The sequence below is a fragment of the Scomber japonicus genome, chromosome 20 (assembly GCF_027409825.1).
Source record: "Scomber japonicus isolate fScoJap1 chromosome 20, fScoJap1.pri, whole genome shotgun sequence".
Taxonomy (NCBI): Eukaryota; Metazoa; Chordata; class Actinopteri; order Scombriformes; family Scombridae; genus Scomber; species Scomber japonicus.
Genome location: NC_070597.1, coordinates 8,542,325 through 8,563,425, shown reverse-complemented (window position 1 = coordinate 8,563,425; position 21,101 = coordinate 8,542,325). Strand labels below are relative to the sequence as shown.

The window sequence follows — 21,101 nt, the reverse complement described above, 5'->3', positions numbered from 1 at the left end:
TGATTATTCTTAGATGCTGCTTTTTTTCCCTAACTCATCATGATCAAAAGGAAGCTTTGACAGAAGCCGTTTTACATCCACAAACAACTTAAGAAAAGTTTTTTAAGTGAGCCACAAAAGACAAATGAGTGTTTGTTCTGTAAAGGAGAGTCTGAAGTCGTTACAGCAGGAGGCCTGAGGGAATATGTACCTAGTGTTTAAAAGTGACGCCATACTTCATCATGCATGTCTTATATGTCCCATCCTATCACTATTTTCATCATTTAAAGCTGCACTGTGACCATGCTGCAGTGCCTCCTAGTGTGAGGGAGGACTCGGATTACAAGCCAAACTCTTGGGTGGATTGCAATGGAGATGACAGCGAGCTTAAAAATGAAAAGATATTTAATCACAGGTCATGTTTGTTTAATACCACAGAAATAGCACGTACCACTTACGACGCCAGATTTTGATTAATAAACGTGCTACTTATAAATGTAATCTTTTGGTGAGTTGGCTCGAGTTTGGAATATTAGTCTTTATTTGCAGAAAGTGGTTTTGGTATTATTTGTCATAGATCCAGACATAGGGCCGTGCTGGCAGACATTCATTTTCACTCCACTGTAAACATATCAACTGTGCAAACAAGACAAATTCCTTTCTTGGAGTGCTGGCTGGCCATATCTCTCGTCTCAGCCTGATAAGTTAACGTTCTTACTAATGAGGGTATTTCACTCCAGTTCCCTGATTACCATTAACTGGGCACACACTTGACTTTGTTCTATTCAGTCTTACATACTGTGGGAAAACATATCAAGTGAAATCTGAATACATAGAGCGAGGCAGTGTGTGTGCGCGTCTGTGTGTGTGTATGTGTGTGTGTGTGTGTGGTCATTTGTTTAAAAAGAAATAAACAGTCCTTTCCGCCATCAGTAGGCATTTGCAAATAACTGTGCGGGTGAGACTGACATGACATGCAAAACCTCTCAACAGTTTGGGTGCAGTTGAAAAGGCGGCATGTGCATGACCGTGTGTATGTTTGAGAGAATCAGAGTGTTTAGATTTTTCGTCCGCAGCTGTGTCTGACCACAAGGAGACTGGAATGGGTGTGAATGCGAATGTGTGTGTGTGTGTGTGTGTGTGTGTGTGTGTGTGTCAGCTTTAATACTGCCCTGATATGGCTCATTGTAGAGATCCCGTAGAAAGGCAGCTCTTTAGGAATTACAACTGATAAGGAGTGAAAGTGTATGAAGGCCCTCACTGTTCTCTCAAATGTGACAGCACCCGTCAGCACCTCTGGCAGATTTGTATTTGCGGCCGTGACCCGTACCAAAAATCCACTCCTTCATCTAGACGGGCTCATTCAACGAGCCTTTCAAATCAAAAATGATGAGGGACGAAGACGAAGACAACGACACATAGTGAGCTCTGGTTCAGCGTGCAGCCGGTGTTAACATTACCTTATAAGGATATTACGTTTAAAAATTTGGGATGAAGGCCCGACTACCTTTTAATGAAATGAGTCAACTTAACAAAAAGCTGCTGTGATTTTCACTGCGTTTTGTTTACGTCCGCCGGCTTTAACAGGAAATTCAGTCATTTCGTTGCGGTTACTCACAACCTGAGACGACCCAACAAGACTTTTAGTAAAGATAAATAGATGAACAAACAGATAACACAGCTGATTCCACATGGTGTGTTAGTTTTTACATATTGCAGGTGAGCTAAAAACTAAGTCAAAGCTCCAGCAACAGTTATAGCACATTACAAGCAGTATTTAAATAGGGTAGTAACTATGCTATCTGAATACTGCTTGTTATGTATTTTATGATGACCCTGATGAAGGCCCAAGCCAAAATGCATTGGTCTAATAATAAAGTTGTTCTACACTCCAAGCATTGCTGTAGCTTTGACTATTTCCCCTTCTCTGTGCACCTCGGAAATAAGTGAAGTTGAAGAAACCTCTCCTTTGCTTCTACAGGTGAACTAACTAAATCACAAAAAAATGGTTAATTTTTCCAAGTCCTGTAGCTGTCTTATTTTTCCTCTGGCTTTGTAGTTTAGTACTCTGGCATGCTGAGATATGCGTCACAGGTCTAACACTGCCAGCCTTTTCTCCAGCGTAAAGTAGTTTCTCTGGACATACCTTGTAAAATCCAACAAACTGAACATGAAGTGACATTGTTTAATCAGCATCTTTGTTCTCCTACCTTTTCTCCCTCGCCAGCATGTTCTGCAAACTAGACTCCTGATAACAAGCACGTAGCAGAAGTTGGTCAAATGCAGAACGGTTTGCTTCAGGGGGAAAGGCAGGAGAATAATATAAAAGATCATAAACTTCTACTAATAACCTAATATGTGTGCAAAATAGACTTTTAATGTAGATTTGCAGGCTCTGTCTTTTCAGTTTGTGCAGTGGAGTGAAACTGCGTACATAGTAAATCATATCCTACAAAGCTTCATAACCACCACTTTTTGGATTCGAATACGAAAAAGACGATGACAGCACATGGTTAATATCAATGGTCTGCTCTCAACTGGCTTCGAGCGGTAGGAGGGAGTGCCCCTCAACCATTACATGAGGCTGGTGTTAAATAAAAAAAAGCCCTCAGAGTGTTAGATCTCTGATTATAAAGCTGCGGTTTTCAGCCTATAAACCCAGTTCAAGACATCTCCTGGTGTGCTAACCCCGGTCTTTTCAGTGTAATGTTTTTGACTGACAGGAAACAGAATGGGTAAAAGTTTAAAACTATGTTACAGAGGTGGAACATTTGCTGATGCTCTGAAAGTAAGCGAGCAGACAGTCAACAGTGGCAAAAAAGCAACAACAGCAGTAAATAATTGATCTGTGAGTTTCAATCTCAGTAGCTGGAGCAAATGGGAGGAGACTGTGTGAGCACGGTAACAAAGTTCCTGTCAGAGTCTGTCCTCCCCCACAGCCAGAGCTCTGCCCCCGAGACCCATCCTGTTCTCTGCCATATTCTCCGTATCCCTGTGCTCTCGCTATCCCCTCAAGTGGAAAGGCAACCAGTTAGCTTCTTGACGGGTTCGAGAATTGAGCTGTCAACTGTCTCTCCCATGAATGTAACAGAAATTCTTCCTGTCAGGATGTGGCGTGTCACAGCTTCCCACACGTCTGAATGGGAAGAGTAAGTGCTGGCACAGTTCCTCAGAGAGATATCGCAGCAATGGTCACAAACCAAAGAATAACACTGATTAAACCTTGATTATTGACAAGCTAAATGGTGAAATCTCTCAGATAAATAACCGAAAATGTCAGTTCAGATGTTTATTTAATTGGTTTCATCAAATTCATATAAGAAAGAATGTAGAAAGCTATGTAGCTATGTAGTCTGAAAGTTAAAGAAAACGGAAGTTGACCATAATCTTAGCATTTGCTTCTACAGAGAAGTTGTTTTATCCGACTTCTTAAAGCTTAAAAGATACATTTCTCCCTCTATTTCATAGTAAACTGTATAAAGGGTGCACCTCTTAAATAAAGAACACTATTTCAGAGTGGTAAAGTGCCATTAAAATTGTGGGCTGCTGAAATTGGAGCCACTCTTCCCCTCCTCACCGTGTCTCTTCATAAGCAATTATTATAAGAGAAGGATACAGATAAAAGGTCTACAGACAGGAGAAAGAGCAAAGGCATATGATACCCCCCAAATAGCAGCACTACCAGAGCACAGACAGCGGAAATGTTTAATCCCCAGGATATGGGTAAGGTAGACAAAGACGCTCAGAGTAACACACACACACACACACACACACACACACAAGTATAACCTCTTATGGTCCTGATGTGTATCATCTAAAACTGATTACAGTTGTGTGGGTGTAAAATGAATGGCAGCACAGCAGTGGTTACTTCCTTCTATTTAAATGAATGACTGTACGATGACATTAATGGTGGTCGGAGTAAAACGCCTGTGTTAGCTTTCAAGGCCTTTTTTTTGTGTTCATGGCCGTTGTGTTGGAGGCGTGTAGGAGGTCTGATAATGCCACTGACGATGAGTGCAGCATGATTCCCGGCTGAAGTGGATCATGAATGATTATACAAGGTCTCCTTTATCACAAGCCCCAAACTGTCCATGGGCAGGGGAAATAAAATGCAGATTACCTTCAGCCATGAGTTTGGGGAACTTATAAAAACAACACAGGCTTAACGACTGAAGCCCCTTCAAAGCATAGTTAAGTCAAAGCAGCCACACTTACATCCTTTATTGTTGTGGGCTGACAATGCTGCCATGTTTTTAAAAGCTGGCTTGCAATGGAGGCTTGGAAATGAGAGAAAACTGTTAATATGTGCAGTGTAATGTCAGAGTTATGTCAAGTTTGTCGTAGACATAAACAAAAGAAAGAAAAAGTGTGGTTTTACAATCCCTTTGTGATCCCAAAGTAGGGTTAGCTAGAGAGTAAAAAGAATTGCCTCATATAGTAGAACAAAGCATCAGAATAACTGTATGTTCATGTTGCACACACCCACAGACACACTTTGGTCTGACTTGTGAGCGGTAATCAGCGGTTGCTACATGACAGAGTCTAACCCGCTGCCGTGTCATCATATAACTGAAGATCCTTTTAACAATGTGCAGCGTCTCTGAAGCAGAGACAGACAGGAGACCACACCCGGCCCAGCAGGTGAGCTTCCTCAGGTGAGAGAGGAAAGCAGGTGGACCAAAACGCAGCATACAGAGTACAATTAATGCTATACTGAGGCACAGACACAAAGAGTCAGACTTACTGAAACTCCTTTATGTTAATCTGACGGCAATTTAACATGTCTGAACAGTGAAACGTGCTCCTCTTCTTCATGCATATGCATTTAAGGGGACCTAACACAATTAACAGGAGGAGATACAGTGTAGCTAAGTTTATTCTAGATTTGCTGTGGTTCACCTTAAAACAGCAGCTGCAGATTTGTGCTAAATATTAAGAGAACATTTTGAGAGAAGAGAACTTTCTCATTAACTTGTATCCTATTGAATTTAATGGCACGAGACATAGATTTATATGGTGTAGAAATTGCTAAGTTAGACCATATCTTGGAAAAGCGTTCCAAAATGTGAAATATTTAAGATTCCTCGCCTACCTCTGACACTGAACGATCTTAGCATGGTTACAGTCACCATGACAATAAAGTCTGCTTCTTTCTGCTTTTAAATGTGACGACTGTGAGCAAAAAAAAAAAAAAAAAAAAAGTGTGGTTCATACAAAGCACAACCTTTTTTGTATGCTAAATATCACCTGTAGCTTCTTCAAATGTTCAGGGTGCTGTGTGATCATATAATGAATGAGGACCTGGGTAGCATTTAGGATTCAGGAAATATACTCTGAATAATAGTCATTGGAGACCAGGCGAGAGCCCTTTTCAAATTTCAAATAATACGAGCAGAAGCTGAAAGCACGGAAGTAATTGCTCAAACTACAGAGTAGTAAGAAATGACAGCAGGTGTAAATCTAGGGTGCCAGGCAATAATGTGATGTCTTCATAATGCTCAGCCCATAAAGAGAACAATACAATAGTGTGGCAAAGGGATCTCTGATGATCTTTCTTCAGTAGATGAGGTGCAATGTGCTGCATGCAAATCCAGAACATCTCTTTATTTTAATGCTGGAGGGGCTTACAAATCATAATGATGGAGAAAACTTATATTAATCATTGAAGTTGAAGCCACGAAACCCATTTTACTCAACTACATTTATCTAACACTTGTAAGTAACTTTTCAGATTTAGATTTTACCTCCAAACCAATTGTCAGTTTGTAAAATGTGTTAATTACCCAACAGAAGGCTGTATGGAGTTGTAATAATTTGCCAATGACCATCTGACCACATGAATACTAATTCAGGCTTAATTAATACTGCCACTAGCAAGCTTTAAGATAACACATGCATCTTTCACCAAGTGGCAAGATGGATAGACTAATGAATTTAACCCTCTGTGTGCCATTTGAAAAGAACCCCCAATCAGGGCTTGTAAGCATCTTTAAAACATCCAAAATAACTGCTGCTGGTCTATTTACCGAAATAAATAAACTTGACTTAAGATTTTGAGAGTGTGAGATGAACCCTAGGCTTGGAGAAAAAGCCTCGGTACATGTTGGTAACTATTTTGTTTTCCAGCAATGATGCCCTCGCCCCCAAAAGCTGAATCAAATTAGCATGCAGTGTTGGCTCACGGGCACGCCATAAACAGAGCTGCTTTTGTTAATTATCCACGGATCTCAGTATTACAAAGAGTGTTCCTACTTGCCTTAGGCTAAGTTACCTTCAAATAGAGAGGGCAAACTTGAGATTCATGGAAAAAAGAAAAAACTGTACACAGATATATGAACGTGATGCTCTAAACCAACATATTTTTACATCAGTATTCTCATCAGCTTTGAAAGGAACATAGTTTTTGTTCATTGTTTAGCTACTGTAAAAGCGGAAACATCCATAAATAAACTTGACACGTTTGAGGTGGTTTTTCTGTTTATCTGATCTTTCTGCTTTAAGTTTGTGATGTATTACAACGAAGTCAACTCAGTGAGGAAAAAAAAAACAAAAAAAAACAGCATAACTATTAAGTTTCAGTGCAAGAGAAAACAACAGGTCATTTCATGAAATTTGTTATCCACTTTTCTGGCATTGATTTTAAAGCAAAATAGAACCACAAATCAAAACACTGTGTACATTCATCTGGCTAACGTTAGCATTGCAAAAGACATTAAATCATAATACTCTTACTTGTCAAAAAGGCTCATTTTGAGCTGTTCGACTAAACAAAAAACATTCAGATTCATGCTTGGCAACACTCAGTGATTTTACATCTGGTGGGTAGGCATGCAAACCTCTGGCCCCAATCTGCTAAAGTTCACCAGTGCAAATGATCCCTTCTAAAAAAAAACAAAAAAACGAGTGCATCTTCGGCTACCCGTTATCACTGACCGCAATCTGCTCCAGTGACAAAAGTGCCAGAGGAATAGTTTCTCTGTTAGACATACAGGGAAAGTGTGGTGGGGGGGTGGGGAGGGGGGGGGTTCTACACTGACTGCTTCTATTCACTAATACCTCCACAGTGGATGTTAATAACAAAAAGCCAAAAGGAAATTGAAGTTGAGACAAAGAGCACTAAAACTAGTGTGTAATTGAGACATTTCTCCTGTGAATATTTCTGAGTGAAAAATGCTCATAACCTGTTGAACCTAAATATTCAAACTCTATTTTTAAGCTGCTGAGAAGACTACTGCAAACAGTAATAACCAAGAGAGAAAACAAACACATCAGATGAAGTGTGCTGGTCGGTATAACAACATTTACTCAGCTTGCATGAGGTCACCCATTGCCAAATTCAGTGTGAGGTGTAGAAAGGTTCAGTGGTGCCAGACAGTGTCGAGGTGGGTAGTTTCCCCCTCTGAGTCAAGTCTCAGTGGTGTCTGCATCTTGTCATGTTGGTCACTGAAGCCCATAATCACAGTGTTTTGTCAAAAGCTAAAGGCTGATTATGGAGGTGGAAAGGAGGGGGCACCACCTGCCCATCAGTCATTCATGTTCATCTCCTCACAGGCGGAGGCAACTCTATTGTGGTGAGGTGTGTTTGCCCGAACAAGCAGTGGCAATGGAAGCTCAGAGAGACTGTATGCATGCGAGTATAGAGGTGTGTCTCTGAGTGTGATCTCGACAAAAGATGATGACATGTTGCGGACAACACTAATGAGAAACCTCATTTTCCTCTTCCTTTGAAGTAAAGACACCCTGTTCTTTGAGAAGAGGTAAAGAGCCCATTCACATAAAGTACATTGAGTATGAATATATATATTACGTATCGTCTGTGTTGTGTGTAAAGTGCTAAATAAACAAAGCCAAGTTCAGAATATTGATACAATACGTGCTATATAATTGTAAGTATCATTTGTAAAAGATGAACACTATTATTTACATCATCGATTAGTCAGCCAGTTATTTTCTCTATTAAATCAACTGCTCTATAAAAAGGCAAAAAAAGAAATTGTTGGCCACATTTTACAAAGACTTAAGGTGACATCTTTGAATTCCTCTGAAGATCCTTTGTCTGACAAGCTGTATAAAACCTGAAGGTATTCAATTTACGATCATATAAAACAGTGAGAAACTGAAACTAATGGATGTTTGGATTTCTGTTTTCTGGAAATATGACTAACTATTAATTGGTTACTACTAGTATTCTTGACTACTGTCCATCGACTAAAAGATTAATTGCATCACTTCTAGTATATTCATCTAGTTAGTTAAACATAAGCTCTGCAGCACAGAAACAAAAATGAATGCTGGATCACTGAATTTGTTTTCTGAGATCGTTTGTTCTCTTCAGTATACTAGTGTTGCCTAATTCGTCCATGGAAAAGGAAGAGGTGATTGAGATGCCACGACAAGCATGAACAACCATGTGCATCTCGTCAAAAAACACTGACTGACTCACGGTGTGTTTACGGCCAGCAGAGCAGCCATTTAGAAAAGACCAAGCAGCATTATGTCTCTTCACTGAGACTTATTTTCATTTACACAACAGTTTTTCCTCATCAAGTCCGGATATATCGGACCGGTGTGCAATGATCATAAAACAAACGGCACGCTGGAGTCAGTTATGGCGATCATTGCAAAATTACTGAGAGCTGCACACAAGGCAGAGCTGCTGATTGGCTGTCAGAACACCTCAGAGTCTGCCTTCTCCATTAGAGGGACGAAGAGGTGAAAACTGCAACCAAACACTCTTTTAAATAATTTTGATGACGAGGAGCTGGACCCTGGATTGTGTTCAAGCTGAGTAATCAGCATAAGTTAAATTAACACTCTACAAGTAATTCATTAGACTGCTGCTGTTGACTGCCAACACTAATGAAATGAATGGCCTGTAGCTCTGTCCGTTGACTTCAGTCAGTTTGGTCTTCACAATTAAATGTTTTAAACCCTCTCCTATGATTGTATACGGGTATGGTCAATAGCTACATCACTGCACTACAGCTGCTTCTTGAACTTTACACTGAATTTAACACCAATATCACAAGCAGGACTTTATCAGTGCAGCTTTGGCACAGCATCTCAATGCACTGCGTTTGTGTAAATAGCACAGACACTTTCTTGGCCACACCGAACACATTAAGATGATCAGTTCTCACTTCAACTGCCTCACTGATGCCAAAGTCTTATAAAAGAATTGTGATTTTAATGAAACACACACGGATACAGACATAAATAAATAAATAAATAAATAAATAAAGACATTATTGGACAGCAGAATATAATCAACATCATTGTATCTAAGCCTGACATGTTTGCCTGGCAACAGTATTTGCTCTTGCTTCCCCTCGGGCATTTATCTTAGGGGCATATATATTAGCTGGATTTACCCTTCATGACTTTATCAGAGGAAAGCATCTGTCTCACATCTGAGGCTGCAAAGAGCTCCATTTGTACAGTTTGAAATGGATTGGCACCCCGCGGTTGACAAAGACAAAAGGCTTTAAAGAAATTAACTATTAAACAGGGCTGTCTGGTTAAATATTCATTTTAATCCAGAAGTGAATGAGATACCCATCGAGTCCTCTTCGTGACATCTCGCAAGGCAATTAAAAGGGAATTTCAGTCTCTTCTCTCGGGCCGAATTAACAGCTTGCTGGAGACGATCAAAACAAAAACTCTGAACTATCAGTGTCAAAGATCAGCTTGCTCTTTTTGTTTTAACTAAGCTGCCGGAAAACAGCATCTGCACGAAGGGAAGGGATCACAGTTGAGTTACATTGGCCATTTGGTTAAGCTTTTGATGTGTTCAACCTTTAAAGGTGCACCTCACAAAAATGCCTAAAACACTTTGACAACAACAACTACAGTATATAGTCAAGTGAACTAATACGACAAGCACTGACACTGTTACATCTCCATCTATCTCTGAAGCTTTCCACACAAGAAGTACAGTGAGTCCTAAACATAAGGGTTATTATAAAAGGCATCCACTGCAATTCATCATATGGACCGTGGTATGAGAAGGTGGGGTAGTTTTCAAAAGGAATGACAATAAATTGCACAGAGATGATAGCAATGTCATCATACTGAAGATATCCTATAGCGCCTGTTTGAAGCTGTATCTTCTGTCGCTTCTTCTCAGCAGGAAACAGACACAAATCTACACTGGAAGAGTTTCATCATCTTTGAAGAGCGCAACGCTTGGTGGTGTTTTAGCAGCTACGAGGTCTTATTACAACTAATGATCCTCTCAAGAGGTACCATGTGAGGTTCCCCGAACTACAACGAGAGGAGCCCCCTATTCTGGAAAATTGTAGTGGCAACCTTGACTGTAGGGGCCCGGCTGCCAGACTTGCCTAAGGTAGACTACTACCTCCTACAGTGCTGCTAATGGATGGCTACACTTTCAAGCTGTCTACAAGAGTAATAAGAAATATGTGTGGAGTCAAATGGGCAAGCATCACTATAGTCACAGCCCTAGACCTGAATGAAGTCTATTTAATGTATAACACTGTGTTATAAAAGAAATGGTTGATTGTTGTATATAACACAACCATAATGGTGTCCTTTAGTGAATGGATCAGTCATGTAGAGATGTTTTTTTTACAATATAGAAATAGAGCAAAATCAATGTGACCTTGTACATCTTCCCGCCATGCTCACTTTATGTCTTGGTACATTACCTGTGAAGTACTCCCGATGCATTCAAATTGCATCTTTAAAAATGGAGTAAAGGAAAGAAGACTTTATTAAAACTATTATTGGTGACTTAATGTGATCCTATTATTGCCTTTTGTCTCATTTCTTTTCAGTTAAAATTATGCTATCAGATTCATTTGAAGTTAGCTATAATCACATAATTTAAAACATAGCAACTCAAAACAAGGTAAATTTATGGCGGCATGTCTGATTACTTTCTGTCCCCTAAATTAAGCACTATATGTATAAAAAAAACACTAGTCATGATGTCATGTGACTGTTTGTGGATGTAAACGGCCTCAAACAAAATCTGACAGTCGAGCGTTTACACTTGATTTCAAATATTTTACTTAAAATCCACTGAGCTACTTAGGGCTGGGCGATATATCGAGTATACTCGATGTATCGCGGCTTGTTCTCTGTGGGATGTAGAAAATGACTATATCGTGAATATTCGAGTATACATTCAATTTACACGCAGTTTGTTTTTAGTCGCGGCCCGTTGAACTACAGGTTTCTCTCACTCTCTCATCTCTCCGCACAGAGAGATAAAACAAGCGCACCTAGGTACGTACATCACATTCTGTGCGTGCAACGTCATATGCCCGGCAGCATGTAGCAGCAGTAGCAGCGATCTCAGGTAGCGGGAGCAGCAGGTGGAGGAGGGAGATTTAATTCCCAAAAAAACAATTCAGGATCCATCATCTGGCGGTGGTTTGGGTACAAGAGGGAGGACGTTGAACAACAAACCGTAATATGTAAAGTATGTCATAAAAGCGTCACCACAAAAGCTACAACAAAGTTATATCACCATGTGTGCTTGAAACTCTGCAGAGCACATCTCCGGCCAGTGACATATTGAAGAAAGTGCCGAAGCAACCAGCACTGACGCAATTGAGTCTAGCGTCTTCTTTTTCCAGAACAGCAATACGACTAAAACAGTCAAAAACAGAAGGAGATAACGTCCGCAGTAACACACCACACAGAGAAAGACATGGCCCCAGTGAGTGTGGTTAAAAGCCCGGATTCAGAAAGATCATCGACACACTTGATATAATCTACCTAGCAGAGACAGCTCTACCTTTATATCCTAGTGGCATTATGCACAAAATGTGCACTTTAATTTAGTGTTATTTTGATATGTCATATTAGTTACATCATGCATAAAAGACACTTTATTTGTTTTGAAATGACATGTTTGTGCCACTGCTTAATAACTCTTTAATAAATACAGTTTTGATGAATTTGTTTAGTTGTTATTTACGCTTTTGGCATGAATGTTTAAAATCAGCATATATTAATGTAGTATGAACAATGTTTTAATGTAGAATCATCACACTGGTATGATTGTATGCATGAAAGTGTTAATTCAAGGCTAAGGCAAAATATCGAGATATATATCGTGTATCGTGACATGGCTCAAAAATATCGGGATATTAGTAAAAGGCCATATCGCCCAGCCCTAGAGCTACTGTACAGTCACAAAGACTCACAAAGACTCTTGCACATTCATGCATTATAGGTGACAGGCCTCTCACGAGGATTCAATATTGTAATGTGAGGGAATTTCCAGGCTCCAGTTCGGATCGCATTTCAGGTGGCAGCGAGTTGACCTTCAAAATGTTTGGACAGATAGAGAAGACTGTCACTGCAAACAATAAAAAGATGGCAGTCAGAGATAAGGATCTCAACTATGAGAACAGGCCTGCATTGTATCCGCATGTGCTTGAAATATTTGGTGTACTGAGGTGTTATTAGATTCTGAGGATCTTGACAAGGCTTTTAAAGATGAAAGCATGAGCCTTCAAGAAAAATACTGGCTACATATTATGATGTTAATGCATTGTGTGTGGAGAGTAAAATAATGTGCTGTCATTTTGAATCAGTCAGTTCATCTACAGTTCAACATCGCTTTAGGAATAATTTGAATCACTGTATAAAAAAAAAAAAAGAAAGGTTCATTACACAGATTTTAATGATCCTTATCAAATGAGGTGTATCTTAATAAACATGGATATTGCGTCTTTTAAAAGGTTTTTTTTTTTTGTTTAAACTAAATGAAACATGTTAATATAAATTGCTGATAAGACAGAACTCTACCTTAAGCCATTGCCATGCTCACTCAGGTGCTCATACGCTCTAAGGAGCTAACCAAGATGCACGCAGAAGAAGGCATGCAAGAGGGTAAATAATGCATGCCTGCACAGGACAGGACAGAAGGGCGGTAGCTTGGAGTGGTAGGAGTGGATGGGCTGGGGGGGCTTGTGGGGGCTCGCTTATGCGTGCCAGCCTGAGACAGCTCACCGCAGGAGAGACACAGACACAAAAGAAAACTCACTGTCACGAAAACAGGAATGACACTAGGCAGCCACAAAACAAGCCGGCTTGAATTTTCATCAAAACAAACAGGCGAGCTGACATGGTGTGACTTACACTATAGCCGCTGTCAAAATAGTCGAGCCACACTTATTTGACAGTAAAAGGCCATATCAGAGCTTGTTTACACTGCTGGGGACCTCAGACATCCCCGGGGTCTTTGAGGCTCCAGCCTGAAACTCTCGTCTGACCCAATTATCCAATTAGCTGATGTAGTGGCCAGACTGGAAGGTGATGACAGCTGGAACACCTGCAGAGGTCCGTGCCTGGTGTGGGGCCCCGGGGGTCCTGGACGCCAGACCAACCAGTACTTTTCTTACCAACGTTAACCAGGATTCTCTCCTTCAGAATCTGAGAGCTGTGCAGTGAGACTTTTGGTGAGACTTTGAGCAGGCTGAGGTATTTCTGTCAGAGCAGGGTTATTCCTTTTCACTTAAACCCATTGACGCAGGCTTTAAAGGCAGTCTGAGCAACACAAAAGATGTGAGCAAAACATAACATGCTCAGCAGTTGTTAATTGCCAACCTATGATAACTACATCACCTGGAAACTAAAATAATGACATCCTTCTGCTGCAGGAGCAACTGTCCTCTCTGACTAAGACAGACATGACAACATTAAGCCTTTTGACTGTGGTGACAAACTGCAGACCGTGACATGCCATTGTTACGTGACTCCGGGTGCTTACACCCTTCCGCTAGTTGCCTAAATAGAGTAAGATTTTAAAAAGAAACCACAACATTTCTGTTTGCCCTGCAGGCACTTCCCGATGGGACAAAGAGCAGCCTTGGTTTCTGACAGCTCCACTGACGGTCTGGCTGCCACTTCCAAGAAGCAAAGCATTTTCCTCTCTCCCTCAAGGCATTTTTCCTCCTTTCCTCAAGGTAATTTAACAGTTGTGTGGTCACATACTTGCACACTCCTATGCTTCTTCAGATGCAGAGAATTAAGGGATTAGGGTGGAGCAGAAGAATCCATAAGAAGTGATCTCGTGTCTGGGCTTTGATTTGTTTGTCAATCTTTTGTTTGATTTTTCATATGAAAGATGTCTCGCTTTGATCACAACTAAAAACACTAATAGTGAGGCACCATTTTTTTCAAGATGAAAGGGAGTAAAACAGAAAAACCCTGGCAACACATCTGAGGGACGGATCTTTTTTCTTCTCAATTCACTTTGCCTTTTTTTTTTTTTTTTTTTAAAGATTATGAAAATCAAATGGACGCCCCAACTGTAAAGATCAATCGCAGTTGTGAGGCTGCATGTTTGACAAAGAGCTGAAGGGCAATCTTGAGTATACTAGTCCTTTGCAAAGAGGTGCAGAGTGTGCCGCCACAGTGGAAGTGCAACAGGCAATTATGTGTTACACATGACATCTCTTGTGCTTCTGTGTGTATAATTACACTGAAGAAAATGACATTCTTCTCCAAACAAAGCAACACTGACAACTCCTGTTACATCGCATGTAGAAGGGCACATACTTATCATACCAGACAAGTTTAGAGAGGCAAGGCATCTAAGTTTACTCTTCTAATGATGTTTATCCTTTTAGAAACATTTTAAATAAAAGAAGGACTGTATCTCATATCCTACTTCAAAGTCATTTTCCCTTCAGGACAGGTGGCTAATTTATCTGAAACTAAACTTTTGCTGATTAAGACTATGTTGACAAGGCATGCACATTATACCTGCAGAGTAAGACGGAGAAACAAGGGATATGGGAGCAGAATGAATCTCATTTGGGTTAAGGCTCAGGCTCACATACTAGCAACTATAGCCACAAAAAAGCAAGTGACTTGGCCTTGAACGCAGTGAGCACTGATGAATCTCAGGCTGAGAAGCACAAGGCCATTTGTGAAAACAGAGAGAGAAACGTTACAGTCATATTTCCACGAGGATCTTTTTACACTTCACTGTATATTTACTTGCAGAAACTATGTGAAGCATTTCAACAATACCATCAATTCAAATACTTCTTATCCACATTTATAATGCAAAATTAACTCTTTTTAAGACATCCCTCATTTTGTCATGTAATCACTTTATTTCTATCTGGAGACTCCATCCAAACATTCAACATATCAACCGTTTCACACTAATGATTTATGGCTGGTCTACTCTGGTTCAAAACATGCAAAATCAGCAAATTCTATGACTGCAAAAAAACTGATTTATTCATTTTATACATTTTTATGCTTCATTTATAACCCAACTTAGGATTTGGTAAGATTTCTAGAAATCTTTTGTGGGAACAAAAGCTGGAGGGTTAAAGCTTTGGAGCCAGTGACCCAGTTACAGTGAAGATAACACACAAGATGCCAATTCTCACAGGAGCAACGCTGCAATGGTCATGGAGCCAAAATTTAATTAACCACAAAAAAAGAGCACATTTTGAAACCACATACCAGTGAAAGGCGTACCGGACACTTAACTATACATATAGATATATACCCGCGCACACACACACACACACATACATATATATGTCAGGGTAGCGGAAGACATCTAATGTTCCCTGCAAGTTTAAACACACTTATCTAATTTGCAACTACATTTTAGGCTTCATCTGCTGTGAGCTTCATCTTCACCCACGCTTCCCCTTCACTGTAGGTTTGAAACTAGACCTGACTGTAGGAGGTCGAAAGAGAGGGGACTGCGAGGCAAATAACATTGTTTAAATGAAATATGAAACCATGTCATATCCTGACCTCAAGCTGAGTTAGTGGAGAAAATGAAGACTGACAGTACTGATGTGAGGGTGGGCCCGCAGATAAAGGGACACCCAGGGTACAAACAGTGGCAGCCGCCTCTTACATCACTCAACGCTGTGAACGTCTTGCAGCTTGACTCTGAGGCTATTCTCTTCGGTACGAGGAGAGGGAGACATTTTTCAAATACCTGAAGGATATTTACACACCTGCTCAGTGTGAGGTAGAGGTACACAGAGGAGTTGGAGCGCGGTTCTGTTTCAAACCACTGAAGAGACAACACGATCTTACACTGAGTGCTGGATTGATTGACACGATTCAGGACGACCACAAAAACATAACTCTGTAAATATTTGCACATTTATATCCACAGACGTAACCACCTGAGATGAGGCACGGGGGGGGGGGGGGGGGGGGGGGGGTCGGACTGTACCTATAGTACAGGATGCAGGCTCAGGTCAAAGATGACTAACTTCATTATTGTTGTAAAACAATGAAGACAACCTGTGGAACGTGGTGGTTGATGGCAGGCTTGGGTGGGAGGAGGGGGGTGGAGGTCAGCCCTCAGGGCAGAAACCTGCGGTGTAATCAAGGCCCTTGCCAAATTACAGGCCAGAGACACTACTACGCAGAGTTTAATCGAGGGCTGAGGGAGAGGTCACCCATTATACTAATATTCTTGAGTCACGGAGCACATTCCAACGTAAAAACGTCAACACTAGGAAACAGAGGGAGGCTCTACTTATTCTAGGCATCCTAAGTGTCTAAGCACACCAGCTCCTCTTTGTTTATAGCTACAAGAAAGCTTTCAGCAGGGGAATAATAATAGCATTACAGTCAGCTCGATGCATTTTGGTGATGTTTAACAAAAGAGGAATGTAAAGTGGGTAAAAAAAGGCATGTGCTGCCTCTTTCAGCGTTTTTTAGAACACAGGCAACATTGAGTGGGAGACCTCTGTGGATGTCAACAAACAAGTTCCTGTTTGTGTAACATGTCAATAAAAATGTATTATGCATTATAAGATCAATAGATATCTTTCCAGCTGTGAGATGACTCTTCATTTTCTTTCCAAACGGAAATTCGTATTTAAAAAAATAAACCGACTAAAGACCAAAAACATCTGTACTGTTTTCTGCAGTACTTGAAACAATTACCCACTGCATGTGTTTTTTGGTTTATGGGATCTTTGTAGTTTGAGTGCATCAGCAGTGGTTAATTATTCATTTTACACCATATTAACAGTTTATTAGATACACCTGTTTAATCTTATCCTGCAGCAACTTCTATCTTTTTGAAGTTTATAATGTTCGGTTTTTGTTGACATCTTCAAACAGTCATGGTCAAATTCTACAGTTACAATTTTAACACACACAGACTGACATATCAAGTTGCCTTCAGCTGAAATTAATTTTTAAGGCCCAAACAAACTGAAAGTGATAATTGACTCGGGTCATTTGATGCTCCTGTGGTGCACTGCAGGCATCATTGTATTTACTGCTGCATGGGTTGGAAACAATGATTGAATGAAAAATGAGAAAATGCACAGAGAATAAAACTAAGAGCATCTGTTTCCACAGCAACTCATCTGTTGAGTGTTTGATGGTTATTTATTTGTGCTTTAGAAGGTAACCGCCATGAAACAATCAGAAAATAACGTTTTATTTCTCTCATTCACTTTACTGCTGCTCCCTCTGCTTGCTCCACCACATGCTCTCTCTTTTTCACCTATAGAAATAACAGCGTCATCGGGTCCTCATTTGATGCTCCGAAATGAATACAAGGTCAGAGTAGGGGCGTACTTTAAAAACACAAGCTTTACATGCTTTCAGTGAGTTTGGGCCATTAAAGAACTACTACCATGAAAAATATTTGAGTACTAGTGGTTCATTCCATCAGACTTTCCTCGGTTTGGTATGACCCTAACCCAAACAATTACTGTCAGCACAGTTTGATAATCCACTTACTCCGACATGCGAAATAACTGTAACGCTTGAGTTCTACCAGGAACTTTTTGGCAGCACTCCACTTAGCCGCAGCATGCAGGTAGCATGCAGTATGCTCATAGATGGATGCTTGACAGCTTCTCTAACTTAACATAGTTCCCAATGCTCATGTAGTATCGTTGCTGTCATTATTATTAAAATATACGCTGCTATCCACGTGTAAACAAACAATATCTAATCTCCCCAATCACCCCCCCCCCCAGAAAAATCTTTTTTTCCTGATGAATGGCTTTCACCATTCTTCATCATGTTTTACTCATTATGTAGTATGACAATGTACAGAGCCAAATACAAAACACACTCATACATATTGAAATAGACATGCATAGCATGAAGATAGCTGACCTGGTTGATTGAGTTGGCAGTACACGAGGCAAGGCCCGTTCCCAGACAAGCCACGAAGAAGGTGACAGGGTCAAAGGGCACTGGAGCCATTGCATAGCCAGCTGCTGCAGTCGTAACCACCAGTGCTGAAAACAGCAGACAAAAATAATAGAACAAATCAAAACAGGAATTTAAGAAGCCTTTCTTTATGCATTAGTGCTTAAATCAACAGGTAAAGAACACAGTGTGTCCCAATAGTCAACTAAGTTAAAACACAGGCCACATAAACACAACGTCAGCAAATCAATTTGAGCAGCACACCTTTGTTACAAGTCATTCACCTTCACTCTCCCTTTGTTTCCTGTCATATCCCAACTGTCGCTATCCAATAAAGGCATAAAACTGCCTTTTAAAAATGTGTTTAAAACCGAACGCTGTTAATCCATATGTTCAGTATGTTCCAAACACTAATAGTTTGTCCTCAAAAATAGCTAAACACTCTTAATGCATCAGGCTACACACTTACCACAGCTCCAAAACTCCACCAGAATAGCATATTTAGAGATTTATTCTGAAAAACACAGGTTGTTTGAAACACACTAAGCATACCCATCAACAGCAGTGGATTACGCTGCAGGTCTTTTCTTGTGTGACAAGGAGCACACTGATGCACAGCAACACGCATGAACTCACAGACTTAATGAATAAATTACATTATTGACTGCTTTCTCTAATATTATGATCTGTACTATGATGTAATCTTACTGCTTGCACAGCTCTAATCTGTTTATGGAAATAAGCAGGTGCTTTGTAGCTGTGGTGAGGAATTTATGTCTGCTTTTGCTTCATTTATCTTTCTTCTTCACCAAGTTCTGACATAGTTTCAGAGGTGTACATGATTCTGCACCACATAGGCCTTTCTCTTAATTATTTGCATGTATCATATGACATGATAAAAGGTGTATCTTGTATTCTACCTGTGAGTTTGATTTTGGCAAGTCTGGCGTAAATATCAGGAAGGTCGGCCACATTAAGCTTCAGTTGCTTCCACTGTCTGTCCAAACGTGCCTCCCTCGCCTTCTCCGTCTCCACGTGGACATGTGGAGTCTCGTCTACAGTCCCAACCGTACTGGACATGGACGTTTTTGTTAACGCTGCATCTTCTGTGGCGGCCTTCAAGGTGGATATTTCAGGCTGAGCCTTACTGGTGACATCCTCTGGCTGTGGATCAGCATGCACAGGATCGATAGTTGGTACTCTCTGGACCTGCCTTTCAACGCTGTCGTCTCTCTCGTCCACAATTGTGAGCACTGGAGCCTGTTTGGGGATGGCTCGTTGGTGAAGCTCACTGTTGCTCTTTGCAACATACTGAGAGAAAAAAAGGTAGACAAGGTGGTTAATGGGATCATGTACTGTTACGACAATAAAACCTAATGGAAAAATGAACTGCAAAAAAATCAAACTGCATAAGTGGGTGAAATGAAAACAGTGAGAATTGGGCCCAGTGAAAGCTACCTGACGTTTCAGGAAGTTGAGGTGCTGGTACGTCAGCCAGTTTGATGGATCTCTTCTGTGCAGCTGAATAAGGCTGCGAGCAGTTTGGTTACATCGGGGAATATTTTGTGCCAACTTCTGTTTCACGGTGACACCAACCAAACCTACAAGAAACACAAGACAAAATGTTTAGACCTTAAAATATTTACAACTGGCTTGGTTTTATTCCATCTGTCATAAAAGCAAACTTGAGCAACACTGAAAACCCAAACAGATTCAATACTGCATGGACTATGGAGAGATTGGTTAAGACATCCTAATTAAATGATATCCTATCTTATTTCCAAATGGTGCGAGGCCTCCTAAAAAATATGGTAATATGGATGACTTCTGTGCCTGAGCTCCAGTTTGTGCCTCATGTGTTATCAGTAATGATTTCAGCTGCACCTTTTCATCAACTCATTAATTGACAGAAAACTAATTGAAGATAAGCAAGTCTTATTTTTTCAATACGCTGGTTCCAGCTTCTTAAATGTTATGTACACTGCCATGAAAGGGATGCAGTGCTACCCTGCATTAAAGTGTATTATACAAATAGATATCTCATACTTGGTCCACTACGTTTATATCCATGTAGGTAGACCCAAAAATAGAAACGCTGCTGCATTGCGGATTACAGCTCATCTGCACAACAAACTACAGCCTTGAAAATGACAAAAACATTGAACCTAAAACTACAATCAGCTTTAATAAAATCTGAATGTTATGACTGCAGGTCTGTTGCAAACTGTAGGCCAGTGTTGATTAAGTGGAGTCTCGCATTAGGTTACGTGGAAAAACATAATACGAGTTACCAAGAGCTGTCACATAACCTGCCAATTCCGTTATAAAAACCTATATAAACAATACATTTAAGACAGCTTTTCATACTGATTTATAAAACACAGTCACACAGAAAACAGCTTAACAGGTGCGATATGAAAACCAGCCAATAATCAGCTATTTTTGGAATCTGCAGATGTGGATGACTTCTTTCTAAGGTCACTGCTGTTACCAAATATCCCACTATAGCATGTTAGCATGATAGCATGCCGGCTAGCAGACTAGCTTCCGCCTCCGCTTCAAAGGCTGTTTTCAGAGGGCGCACATTACAAAATAACACCGAAATGTAACGACAGGTTAAACGACATGAACACATTATCGCTGGTTTTACCTGACAGTCTGCTACATGGCGTTTTATACATGTTCTTGACTCATAAAGCCGGCTCCGTCTCGACCCTTACACCTTCAGCGAGCCGCCATTTTGACCTCATGAGGTAGGGAGAAATACTTCCGGGGCACAAAACGTCAGACAGCGTGTGTGTGTGTGTGTGTGTGTGTGTGTGTGTGTGTGTGTGTGTGTGTGTGTGTGTGTGTGTGTGTGTGTGTGTGTGTATTGCAGGCACACTCACAAGTAGCAAAGCTTTATGCCAACCAACGATAGAATAATACTGTTACTTGAATAGAATAAGCATAATTATTAGTATTAGGCT

The 21,101-nt window shown here is 40.5% G+C and overlaps 1 protein-coding gene across 1 annotated transcript in view; it reads right to left on the bottom strand.

Moving 5' to 3' along the window:
* The window catches only part of LOC128381267 (protoheme IX farnesyltransferase, mitochondrial), a 33,711-nt gene extending 12,840 nt beyond the window's left edge, over positions 1-20,871 (bottom strand). The window contains exons 1-4 of the mRNA XM_053341225.1: positions 20,783-20,871; positions 19,591-19,733; positions 19,053-19,443; positions 18,097-18,221 (exon numbers count right to left, since the gene is read on the bottom strand). Coding sequence (XP_053197200.1) covers positions 18,097-18,221; positions 19,053-19,443; positions 19,591-19,733; positions 20,783-20,813 — 690 coding nt within the window. The 5' untranslated portion in view covers positions 20,814-20,871. The remainder of the gene's footprint in view (positions 1-18,096; positions 18,222-19,052; positions 19,444-19,590; positions 19,734-20,782) is intronic.
* Between the last annotated feature and the right edge of the window lie 230 nt (positions 20,872-21,101).